The sequence below is a fragment of the Rhopalosiphum maidis genome, chromosome 1, assembly GCF_003676215.2.
Source record: "Rhopalosiphum maidis isolate BTI-1 chromosome 1, ASM367621v3, whole genome shotgun sequence".
Lineage (NCBI taxonomy): Eukaryota > Metazoa > Arthropoda > Insecta > Hemiptera > Aphididae > Rhopalosiphum > Rhopalosiphum maidis.
In genome coordinates this window covers 36,405,033-36,418,691 of record NC_040877.1, presented here as the reverse complement: position 1 = coordinate 36,418,691, position 13,659 = coordinate 36,405,033, and the positions used below count along the sequence as shown (strand labels likewise).

The following is a 13,659-nucleotide window of genomic DNA, read 5'->3' as shown; positions in this document are numbered from 1 at the left end:
GTCATATCGAGGTTTGCATTCCAACACTAATAAAAATCAGTTCCTATTTATTCTATCAAATTATATATCAAACAAAGGTAAACAAGATTTTTTATTATTTATAACGATTAACGATACATTGATCATTATATTGTAATTATGTATATAGTAGGTATACTAAACAGAAATGCATTTAATAATTATTAGCATAGGTACCGAAACACTTTGTATTTTATTTCAACAATTACTGACTAGTATCTAATAACTAATAAAAAAATGATTGCTATAATATGAAGAATTTATCTGAGGAAATAATGTTTAGTTAATAGTAAAAAATTGGCGTCTACGTGTTGCATGTTGTGGTTCTTTTTTTATACAGGCTCATATTACTTTTACAATAATAAAACATAATACTTAAAACAGTTCATGCGTAAGGCGTATGATTTTAAAATACAAAACATATAATAATAACAATGTTATACTTTTACTTAAGCTGATTACAAATTCGTCGAAGCACCCAAACAATAAACACGATAAAATAAATAATTCAACTGTTTTTATTTCAATTTATATTTGGGAATCTAACATAGCAACAGTAGCGTATTATATACAATGCATTAAATATAACGGTAATGTTTATTTATTATATAATGTTTGTTTTTTTATTATTAAAGAAATAACAAAATTAAACTCGTATTGTGAGTACTATTTGAAATGAATTATTTATTAAGCTATTATATGGTAGTAGTATGTATAATTTTAAATGCATAATAATAATATATTATGTATTTTTTGTATTTATAAATATACTAGAAAATATCATTAATATTTTTTATAGTTTGTTAACTTCTCAATAGTCTGTTAAAATATTTAATCATTTGATTTCTCAATCTACTATCGCGAGTCTATAAGCCGTAATAATACACAAATTATGCGTAATATATTCATGGTAAAATACATTGGGAAAATAAAATAATAATAATAATCATAATATACGGGAACATTATCTTCGCGTACCCATTTTTCGTTAAAGCTGTCAATTACTATACATCATATAAAATCGAACGCAAAAAATAAAATTCGAAACGTTCTGTGCAGGTGGATACCTACCTAATTTATCGACGTCAATGGGCGTAATACGTACTCGTAAATAATACTGCAACGATATCATAATATACGGGAGAATGATTTCTAAACGGTCATTATATACGATTCATAAAATCAGAACTCGTGTGTTCAATGTTTTATTTCACAGGTAAAACAGTTAGGTACGGTGCCTAAAATGTCCGAAAATTGACTTCTATATCGTTTACGGCAGACAAAACGTACTTATGTGTCTATGTATAATATTTTATATGTACCGACGGACGCGACGGGCCTATATAATAATAATATATACATTAGACCACGAGTTTTGTTGAATATATACATACGTAGATATACGTGCCAGAACGATCGTTATTCGTAAGTCGCCGAAACGTTTGCAGTATATACAGAGGGGGTTTACAACACTATGTTTTCCCATGTCGGAAGTACGCTGAAAAGCACTGTTGGTCTCCCTCTACATAATGTGTATAACATCACGCAGTGCAATTTGTATACGCGCGTCTGCCCGATTCACGATGGTATATACGCGATGAATAGGTACAATCTAATATTTAATAACAATAAACGTTATTGTTGTCAAAACTAGACGTGCGCCTTAACCCAGTTTTTCAAAATAATATTTTATGGCGGACATCGTTAAATAAATGCGCGACGAATACGGCAGTAGCGACAGTAACGGAATTGGACGAGACATTACGAGAGAATGACCAAAAATTAAATGTGTAAGAAAATCCTATGCACAAAAATTGAATAGTAGAAATCGCCATCACGTGTGAACCATCATATCTAAGTACAAGGTTATTAATCAAGCATATTCACTCCTTTTTTCTTCAATATTGAAATTTTTAAAATTTTAGAGATTTTTCGTATTACAAAAGACAAAAGTGGATTTATAAACTTTTATTTTTTAAACAAGAACTCTCCTTTTCTACTGTTAATTATATAGTAAATAACTATATGGTGATTTAAGAATTGTAGTAATTAATATATTAATCTATCAACATTTATAATATTTTGTAAAATGGTCCAAAGTAAATAAATCCTAAATCCAATAAATAATAACTATTTTAAATTTTTGAAATCCATTTTTAAAGAATATATTATCCTTAAAACAAACATTTTAATGACTAAGAAAATCATACGAATTTTTTTTTAGGACTTAATGTAGATTCAAATATTTTTTTGAAATTATCCAATAAATAATTTAATGAAACAAAAATTAACTATTACATTTATATTTAAAAATGTATTAAAAAATTACTATAAAAATATTTTTTCATTAGAAAACAGAAGTCTGTATTACTATTTGACACTGCTTAAATAGTATAAAATATTTTAAGAGTTTAAAAAATATTCTCTTAGAATAATTTACAAATTCCAAAAATCAAAATATGAATAAATACATTTTTTAAAGAAAGATAGGGGTGAGCATACTTTGTGAATCATCCTATATAAAATAACATCGCTGCTGTCGTGTATAACGACTACTAATACTTGGATGGAAGATGTTAGGAAGGGAACAAGCCATGTGTGTCCCGAGAAAGTAAATCTTCCGTAATTCCTGTCTGTGCGGTCACGTGCTCGATTCTCTTCATGCGTGGGACACACATACACCTTATACTAATAATATACAAATACAATGAGCCCAATAATAATAATAATAATGATAATATAGGTAACGTAATTTTGTGTAACAAAAGTGTGGGACATGTATGTAAGACACGATGTAACCGGTACAGTCAAAGTCCTAGTCGATGCTCTGAGTGTGTATAAGACACCCTTGCAACAATGTCGATAACGACTGTAAATCGGCAGATAGGTAACCACTAAACATTAACTGGGTAGCGTGTCCACGGACAACTGACAAGTATTATAGCTATAGTGTCGTTTCTTGGTCTTCGTGAGCTATGATTACATTTTAGACCAAACCTTTATTGATATGTCTCTGAAGTCACAACACAGCGCGTCGTTTTTTATATCATACATTTTTTATGTAATTTTTGTCAGCCAAGTATACCATCTACGAGAAATGGTTATAATACGGTATATTATTAAGTTATTTTACGCATATACGTTATAATAGACTCAAACATACGTAAGAATCACGCAATTGTTAATATCATAATATGATCGTCTATAGATGTATTCGTTTTGGAAATTATAAATAATATAGCCGTGAACTGGATTTACAACGAGTGAAGACGATAAATATTATAATAATAAAATATGCTTTCGCACTTCACGCGAATCCGACGACGGTGGGTCGTCCGAAATATGGTACAAGGCAATGATGTGACGATCGACCGATTTTATTCGCTCTCCCCGGCTATAATATTTTTTTACGTACCTATCATATGTATACAATCATAGCAAGTAATATGATTTTTTAGATTTCAATCTTTACTACGCACAAGAAATCGTCAAGCGAATAATTTATGCATCGAAAAACCAATCCTGCGCAAGTCGATACCGTACAGATATTGCGCTATACAAATATACAGGTAGGAGGTGTGTTTACATATTATTATAATACTGTCGGATTGCAGACACTGTTGACCGCGATCACCGATCGAGTTAATGTTTTCATTCCGTCGAACTGTGCATAAATATTATAATACTATTCTACCGACGGTCACCGAACAAGCACATTATACCGTTCAGCACGTTATTATTGTTACCTACGCCACGTGCCGGAAACAAAGTCTTAATTTATATTCTAAAAATGTTTGAGCATTTTATTCCACCCGTTTTTATTCATCGCGTATAAATAAATGATTTCTGTTGTTAAAAAACTCGCGCTCTATAATATCAAAATTTCACATTGGATATGCTTTTGTTCGATCCTAATGCATCTACGATAAAGATTATTTGTATAAATAAATAATTTAAACGACAAACAAATACTTGTTATGATTCGATGAAATACGTAAGTTACGAAACACAATATTTCGATAAAAAAGAAAACAAGAGATAACATAAAATTTATATTATATTTTTTTTCCGTTTCAATGACTATCATTACAATTATTATGCTTAACTATAATGAAATACTTCGATATTTTCAACATTTTATTTATGTTTAATATATACAGTATATATTGGAGAACTGAATGAGTTTAAATAATAAATTTAACGTGGCATTCTAGCTTCAAAACAACTGTGTTAGTGGGACAGTATATTTTGTAAGTATAAAATATTTATATTAATAACAACAAGTTAAATAAATAAGAAAAATTATCGATTTAACACTTGTTAAATGACACATTACAACAGAAGTCAAAATGTAAAAATGTGTTTTTATGTAATAATATATCTTTGTAATGTATTGTACTTATATACATTTTTCATCATAATACTGCGTTTGTTTGTAAAAATGTATGAACATCGAGAGTTATTGTAATAATTTTTCTTTAAATAAATCGTCAAGTGTATAATAATATATACTATAAAAAAAGTTAATAAATGAAAATGTGCATAGGTTTTTAATGATGTGCTTACAAAACAAGTGATTCACTATACAGGGCTATTAAACCTTATTTTATTCGTATTTAAAAAACTAATAAAATGACTATCTCCATAATATGATGTTGTTTATTTCCAAAAAAATAAAAAAAAATTACATAACCTAAAGCGTTTTTAACTGAAAAATTATTTAGCATAATACAATTTTATTGTAAAATCGACCTTCACTGATGCGTTTGAACGAACAAACCCTTTTGATCTCTCTAAGTGATTGGGAAATCTGTGGTTTAATATATAATCCGTCGAATGGTTATCGGATCCTCCTGCCGATTGTGAGTAATCCGATTAATGGCGGAAGCATTTTGCTCACATAGGCAACCCCGCGTGTGTACACTGACTGTGATATGCCATTAATAGGACAGTCAAATGCACGTCTGAAGACCGAGGATAAATCGTATACTGAACCAAAAGGAGTTGTCACGAGAAACATATTGCATACCGATTAATACAAAATGTCCTCAGCACACTGTATACACAAACCTTAATGCTGCTTGAACAAAGTATATAATATGATAAATAATAACACTAATAGGTTACGCTCAACAGTTTGTACAATGTACATGTATAAAATGACGAGGAAACCGGCAGTAGAGTATGAACATTAGTTTTACTTAGTATACAAACTTGTGGCAATTGAACAGAGTTATTAATGTTGCAACATACAAATATATGTATGAACAATAAAATCGATCTGAATACTTTTTGTAGTTTTAATATACCCTAATTAACAATTGAATATGCAGAGAAAATTTAATTATGCATTCGTGACCGTCACATATTATTGGTTACGAATTTTACGACGGAGTGATGAAATCTTACTAAGTGTAAAATTAACAGAATTATTGAGTTAAATGTGCGAATAGTTATCCAGAGCAATAGGAAAAAGTTAAAAAACAGACATGCAAGGATTTACAAATATAGAGCAGTATATATACGGCAGTCATTTTATATCGTCATCTAGCATAGAAAAATTGTAAGATCGAATAAAAAGCATATTTAAATAAAAGAACGAAAAAAAAGTTATTGGAAATAAACGTATTTCGAATAATATGAATAGTTTTGTATAATTCAATGGTAATGTATAGTATTATATACTATCGTGTTTCAGTTTGAATAATATCCTTTGACGTAGGTATTGTATTTTTATTAAATGCTGAAATCATTGATATTGTAAAAAATATTTATTTGCTATAGGAGAACAAATAATGATTTAAGTCCATTTTTAAATAAATATGGACATACGTTTTGTCATAGCACGTGTGATTGACTTATTAGATATAGTCACAATTATGCAATATTATACCATTGTAAATGTGCTGATATGTATCTAATATTATTATACGTGTCACAAAAATTGAAAACATGAATGCTTTGTTGCTTAAATGATCACACTATACAATAGTTATCCAAGATATGGAAGATAAAATACATTTATATTTACATAAAATACATACTTAATATACGTGTATGCCCACCCGACATTTGTCAAAAAATAAAACAATAGTTTAATGCACATACATCACACACATATTTTATGTAGCTACCACCTAATCACGTTGTATTTTATATTTATATTTTATTCATTGAGTTACAAAATCGGTGAATTCGATAGCATTGTCAATGGTTGTTTTTTCAATATTATAATTTTGAAAATGTTAATATATTCGTATTTAAAATATGAATACGTATATTTAAATTTCAAGCTGAGGTATTGGTAAAATGTTAGTTGTGGTAAGTCTTAATAAAAAGTGAACCCGCTGTTTAACAAAACGATACAAGACCTTAAATGATCGTTTAAATAATAACATGTTCATGCTTAATAGAGGTTTCATTCTATTAAGTGATACGATAAATATTAAACATACCTATCATAAGTAAGGCGACCGTGAGATGTTCTCTACCGGAAGCTCTGGTAGCACCCAAGACTGTACCCACGAGCGCCGAACAAATTCCAGCTATGAACACGATACCAATGAACCACCTGATGGATACCGTACTGGTGGCGTCTGGTAACGTCAATAGACCACAGCACGATTTGGGTGTGTCTTCTTCGCTGCAATAGTGTAACGACCTGTTGGAAAATATAAAACTATTAGTAAATAATATTAGTGCGTACACAAAAAGTTATGATGATGATAATAATGGGTTAAATTTTCGACGCGATATAAAGCAAATTGACAATTGAATGACTGATCAATGGTCACGAACCATGATGTTCTTAAGCATACACAGTTCAAAGAAGTACCTTTACTCAATGACAGATAAAGTCAAGAGGTTAACAAATAATATAATAGTCCACATTCATCACTTAAACAATATTTAATTGTGTGTGTTACAACTTCACTCTTGAGAGTAGGTATTTATACGAACAATAAGTATTAATTATTTATCATCCGTTTTTAACGGTGAGAAAAACGATAGCGCAAGATGTATTTTATAGTTTATCTATATATCGTCGGTACAATACGTGCGATACATTATTATACAAAATATAAATCGTTATAAGATTAGCTAATGTTTTTATTCAAGTTAAACGTCGATATTAATGTCCGGATGATCCAGTCGGGGAAGAATATATTATTATATTATACATCGACCTACCGTTTAATTAAATAATCACTTCGTTATAACGATGATTATTTTTGTGGTATATATCATAACATCATACAATACATTATTAGTATACGTTTATAAATTATTCAATGCGCTTGTAAGTATAATTTTTTTTATACGTCGTATATATATAAATTCAACGATTGTAGTCTGAGGCATTAACTCAAACTACATTAACCGAAAACAATATCACCGAGAGCCGCGCCGCGTATAGTAGCTGTTGAAAAACAACAGGTACACCTATATACTTTACACGTAAGTATTTACACCGGAAGACCCGTATTCAGTATTCACGTACTATATTGTACACCTATACATGTATAATAAGTGCGTACTGTAACAACAAAATGTAAATGAGGATTTTCTTTTTTTTATATATATATTTTACCCCCTACGATTATGTTATGGTTATTGGGATCATTTAGTTCACGAATGGAAACCGTATCAAACGCACGACGTACGTTTATTAGCATAAAATGTTACATCCAATCGCATTATCATATTACCCGAGTGCAGATAGGTACTTTCGGTGCAGCTTATGTGAGTCGCGCAAAGGGCAGGCGTATAGGGTGCAATTAAAATACACGACTGAATGGTTTAATTTTTTTTTTTGTCGTCGACGTTTTGTTTTGGTTTTAAACATAAAAGTGGCGATTTAGACATTGCTCGGCTTTGTATATTTTTAAACCGTCGCGTCATTGCAAATAAGACACACACAGTTTTTGCGTTTGAATTATAATTTGTACAAGTGCAGCACGTGATGTAGATAGTAATCATATATACCTGCCTATTACAATATTATTATTATTACCATTATTATTTCCTTCAAAGGACACGGATTGTATCCTGCTGGAAAATAATATACGAATGCCTCGTGGCTCGTATATCATATACATTATATACTTCGAAGTATAATACACCTATCTCGCGTAGTCGCATATATATTCATATTACATACATATTATGCAGTGTACGAGATGATCAGATATTATGTGAGGTGGAGGTCCCGGCACGTACGCGCATGGTCGAGTGCTGTTGAGTATCTGACCTACGTTCAAGGTGACCAGCCCGAGATTCACGAACACGGCGAGCGGCGGCGTCCGGTTTTAAAATTGCCTTTCGGTGGTTCCGTAACGTATCATTGACGGGTTCGATAACGCGACACCGCCAATAATGAGTGGATGAATCGCGCAGTTTTGTTTTCGTATAATTATTACTCTCGTTTTTTGCCATAAATTAAACATAATGATAATATTATTAATATGCATACATATTATATACATAGAAATCATCGTTTGATTAAGAAGAAAATTGACCTACCTATAAAGTATAAGTAATATTAAAGATATATATTATGTGTAAGCCGGTTGAACTTGTGGAGCAGAACAGATCGTTAACACTTTCTCTTAATGATTTTTTACCCAGAGGTGTTTTATAAAATTAATTTCCATTACCACGTGCAGTCGAACGTCGAATGAAATATACTTTCGTTCAAAAATGAAATCACATTAAAATAATATCGTGTTTACAATCTCCACCCTCTATATAATATTACACCTGTGATGTAGAATCAGACTAATGAAGTCGTCGAGAAACAAAGTGCGATCAACCGAGATGAACGGATAAGAGATCGCGGATTATGGTTGTGCCTGTTATTTATAATAATATTATTGTCAAACCGGAGTGATAATATTAAAAACCGCATGAACACGCAGTTGTGTTCGACGCTGGATTAAAAATAAGTTTGCGAGTGTGTTTGAACGAGAAGATGGGTCCTCCTCCGATTTGATAAAGTCGTAAAATAAACCCATCTCTTAAAAGCCGGTCATGCATTTCGTATGGGATTTGGGGTGCGCAGTATATGGGCTAGGCTCAGACTGGAAAAGGGTGTTTGGATGAGTTTTATTCCTTGGGGGTTTCACGAGGAACTCATTTGACACACCCTTTGTCGGTAGAAAAAAACCGTCGGATTTGTTCCCGCTCCCTCCGGTTCATCATTGTAATTCAGTTAAACTTTTCATAGCGCAATGACTGGCTGAACAAAAATGTTATAGCCTGAACAAACCACATTATTGTATTAGAAAATATTATTTTAATACTTAGACAATTTAGTTGAGTATATGATAATTATTGTAAGTATCTGCACAACAGCAACTTTTAATTTATTTTATTTATATAAATATACTATAGTCAGAATTAGATTATTTCGTGCCCGTCGTTATTCATTAACAGCTTAGTATTACTTGATTATATATCTAAAGACTAATTCTAAATACTATAGCTAAGTAAAAAAAGAAAAAGAAATAATTTTGTAATTAGTTTTTTAGAAGAAGAAATTTATGTTAATTAATGTCAAGGTTTGTGTATTTTTAATTGTTTAAATGTTCGAATTCGTTGATAGATATTAGTGTGCTAAATCGAAGGATACACTAAGGAACGCTCGTTGTTGTTATCGCATTTAATTTACTAGCTCGTTTCAATGTTAACGCGTGCATTTGGTTAATTTTTGTTTTGTCTTTTAACGAACAAGACAATAATAATTAGTCTCGTCCATTTTGATTAGTTCCGATTGAGGAGATGATTATACATAATAATAATTGATTGCCAACAGTTTTCAGCTAGAAGTATTATATAGCAGAGTATTTCTATTGTCAAGTATCAATATATCATGTTTCTATCTCCGAACAATCAATTTATTGTGTTTTCCCGATGGGATATTATTATGTACAATGCGAAATATTACGTTTGTGTTGTTGGTTTATTATTATTATTAGGTATTAATACTATTGTTATTATTATTTTTTATATCATAACTATTCGAATTATTACGACTTATTATTGAATAATATGTATACCGTGTCGATCTTTACAATTTGTGTGCAAAAATAAGATATTATAGTATATCATGAACATTTGTATATAAGCTACAATTTTATAAATTGTGAAATACAACCTTAAAAAAAAGGTAAAATTTAATATCGATCACTTATGCACAATGTGTAAGTATTAGGTATTATATTTGACTTGACAATGAGTTTTGAGATAAAAAAAATTATAACACAAATGTGCGGGTAACAGACAAAGTACTTATCATTTATTCCCACGTATTTTTTCACGACTTTATGCATTATTATATATTTTCATCATCATTATTATTATTAATATTTATATATATATATTTTTTTTTTTTTTGGTAATTTGATTATTTTGTCATAAACATCATACTTGTTCAACGGACCATACACCAGGTATGTGAATTATAATAACGACGATATTTTTAAAATAATTGTTGAAGCTGGACAAAGTGGCGACATATTCGACATTTCAGGTTCAGTTGACAAATCTGTTTTAAGTCTGATGTTTGAAATATAGTTTGTGTATTTTGTAGTACTAGAATACAAATTATTATTTATCATAATATCGTACCCTATTATATATTTTTGTAGAATATCATATTTGTACATGTAGCTGATGTATTCCGGTTATTTTTCTAATATCCTGGCCGAGTAAATAAGAATTTAAAAAACAAATTATCAGAATTCTGTGGGACTGCGGAGCTGATAATAATGATAATAATATAATATAATGATATACAAAATATCTAAGTATTTTTCTAGAGTTCTAGACGTATCAATGCATTTTTTTGCGATTTAAATCAGTTTTCAAGTTAAAAAACTTTAATGTAGTTTCCTTTGTAAAGGTGTTTCCTAAATCCAATTTTATTATATATACATAACAAAAGTTTTATATAAAATATGAGTTTGACAGTATTACTATTATTACAATAATAATATTGTTTTTAGTCTAATATGAATATACTAAAATGATTGTATAAACTATTATGTCTATACATCTGAATCATTGACTATTCATGAATAATGGAGTACAAAATTAATTTTACTCAGAGCTTATAGTTATGGAATATTAGATACATTAGCCTACCATTTTATTATAAATATAACAACAATTACGTGATATTAAATGGTGGTTTCAAGTCAATTTAAGTACGCATTATTTATCAAATTATCAAATGAATAAAAAGAAACTAAAAAGAAAGCAAATAAAATATGCTGTTAAATTTAAAATTGTAAATTAATATATAAAAAAAAAACTAAAATGTTACACTACCAAGTTTATTATCTATGTATTAAAATACATATATTATATAATAATATAAATATAAATTTAATCTATAATATACATAATATATTACAGTGTAATCTACTTTTTTTAAATTGTTCAATGGTCTTTATATATGTTATATAAGATCATGAGCTTTATTTTAAGTCGTTCCAAAGATTCTCATTTATATTTATCAGTTGTTTTTATACATATAACGTCGAAAAGAAATAATGAAATTAATTTTATTGAGAACAGATTATTTCAAAACCGCTGACGATATTCCTATACATTCACGACGTCAAATCAAACGGTTTAATGTTTACAATAATTTCTTTCCTCAGCCAACCATAGTCAAATCATTGATCTAGATTTTAGATCGAGGCGGTTGGTATGGAAATTCATTGATAATGGTTCAGCAGCAGTAGGCAGCAGTGTTGCCTTCAGAACGGATTAGGTTTTGTTTAAAAATAATAAGTAACGGAGTTACACCTCCACGCAGTAAACCATCTTGCACGCCGCTCCGCATCGATTGTGTCGTATAGATGCGTTTTTATCATTAAATATGTATATATATATATGATTATTAATGACATTGTCATTATTCATGATACAATTGAAATGTATACACCGTTACTGCATTATACGGAGTATCTAGTGTTAGGTACGGGAGGTCTCGGACATGGATTGAGAAAGAGAGAGACTAAGACGGCAAAAAGAAAAAAAGCATCATTGCGTAACTCAAAATTATTAGTGTATACGCTACTCTATATGGGGGTGCTAGAAGACGAGCAGGGCAAAAGAGCGAGGGTCGACGGCTTTGGGGCCACGTACCACACCGCACACGTACACTCGTGCGTTATATATAGGTACGTGTGACCGTGGAAACAGTAATAATACGACCGAAAAAACATTATCACCGCATAGCCTCCTTGTGCCTCTCTGTTTAAATAAATATATATATATATATATATATTGAATTTGAACATGGCTGTGCGGCGAATTGCGATCGTTCTGTTGCGATAAACGACAAAAGTCGTTGTCGGAAATGGCGGTCTGGCACAAATAGTTCCACAAAAAGGATTTCAAACGAATCTATACTCTACAACGCTATGACTGTATATATATATATATATATATACACACACACACACACTTATAAACGCAGTAAATATTAAATGTACATGATAACGCATGTAAGTGCCGTCGCTAGTGAAATGTTTTGAACTTTTTGTCCACCAAAAAACACCTAAAAAACATTTCGTTCTAAAATCTAAAACACTAAAAGCTCGGACTCTAAAAAAGGTTTCGTAAGCAGTTACGCACGCAATCACTTTACCTGCTGTTACAGAATAATGAGCAAATTGAAAGAGCGAAGAATTGTATTGGAGTTGTAAAAATGTGAGACAATTCAATCAATGACAGTGTAAATAAAAAGTGAAACGGCCCAAGGGCGTTGAATACTGCTATATAATATGTCATCGTGTTGTTTCAGCAACCAACTTTAATAATAATGATAATAATACAATAAGAGCACAAAAATATCATTAGGCGTACAACTGTAGACATACTATATACCGTCTGCTCGCCTATGAACAGGAAGCATTGCAACTGAGTTCAATAATAACGCTATAATATATAATATGGTGTACCTGTGCTTGATCGTGTTCTTAGATACCTTGAAATATTATATATACTCGCGAAGGTTGTACGTTGACACGAGAGAATTAGCATTATTATTGTTAAAATGTTGGCGTATTATATTATACCTATTTCACGGTACATTTCGAATGTATATTGTATACATTACTATATAATACACAGCTATAGAGCTTTTGATTATGCCAATGATGATGGTGTAATTACAAACACTGAGATGTAATACAATAAACCCATTTACGAATTTCTGTCAAATTCTACCGTGTTATCTAAACAATATGACACATATCTAAAGTAGACGTCTTTTTTGTGCGATTTGTCAGAGTTGCATTGATATTCACGAACATCGACGTTTTTTTAGGTATTATAATAATCTCCAACAGGTTAGCTACAAAATATCAGTAGATATGATGTATACGTCTTAAAATATTGACTTATAATATTACGTACAGTATGTGAAGTATATCGTAAACAAAATTGTTTTCAAACTTGCAAAAGGTCATTAATTAATACTAGTGAGTAGTGAATATCCTTGGGGAATAGTAGAAGTCACGAAGAACATATACTCATAAAGCATTGAGATCCGTCGGCCATGTACCAGTATGCATCATAGGTACATAATCATATAAGTATATTGTATGTATTTTGTATAGCTCTTGG

The 13,659-nt window shown here is 30.3% G+C and overlaps 1 protein-coding gene across 1 annotated transcript in view; it reads right to left on the bottom strand.

Annotated features, from left to right (window-relative positions):
* The window catches only part of LOC113558381, a 194,800-nt gene that overhangs the window by 13,946 nt on the left and 167,195 nt on the right, over positions 1-13,659 (bottom strand). Inside the window, exon 5 of the mRNA XM_026963837.1 lies at positions 6,474-6,679. Coding sequence (XP_026819638.1) covers positions 6,474-6,679 — 206 coding nt within the window. The remainder of the gene's footprint in view (positions 1-6,473; positions 6,680-13,659) is intronic.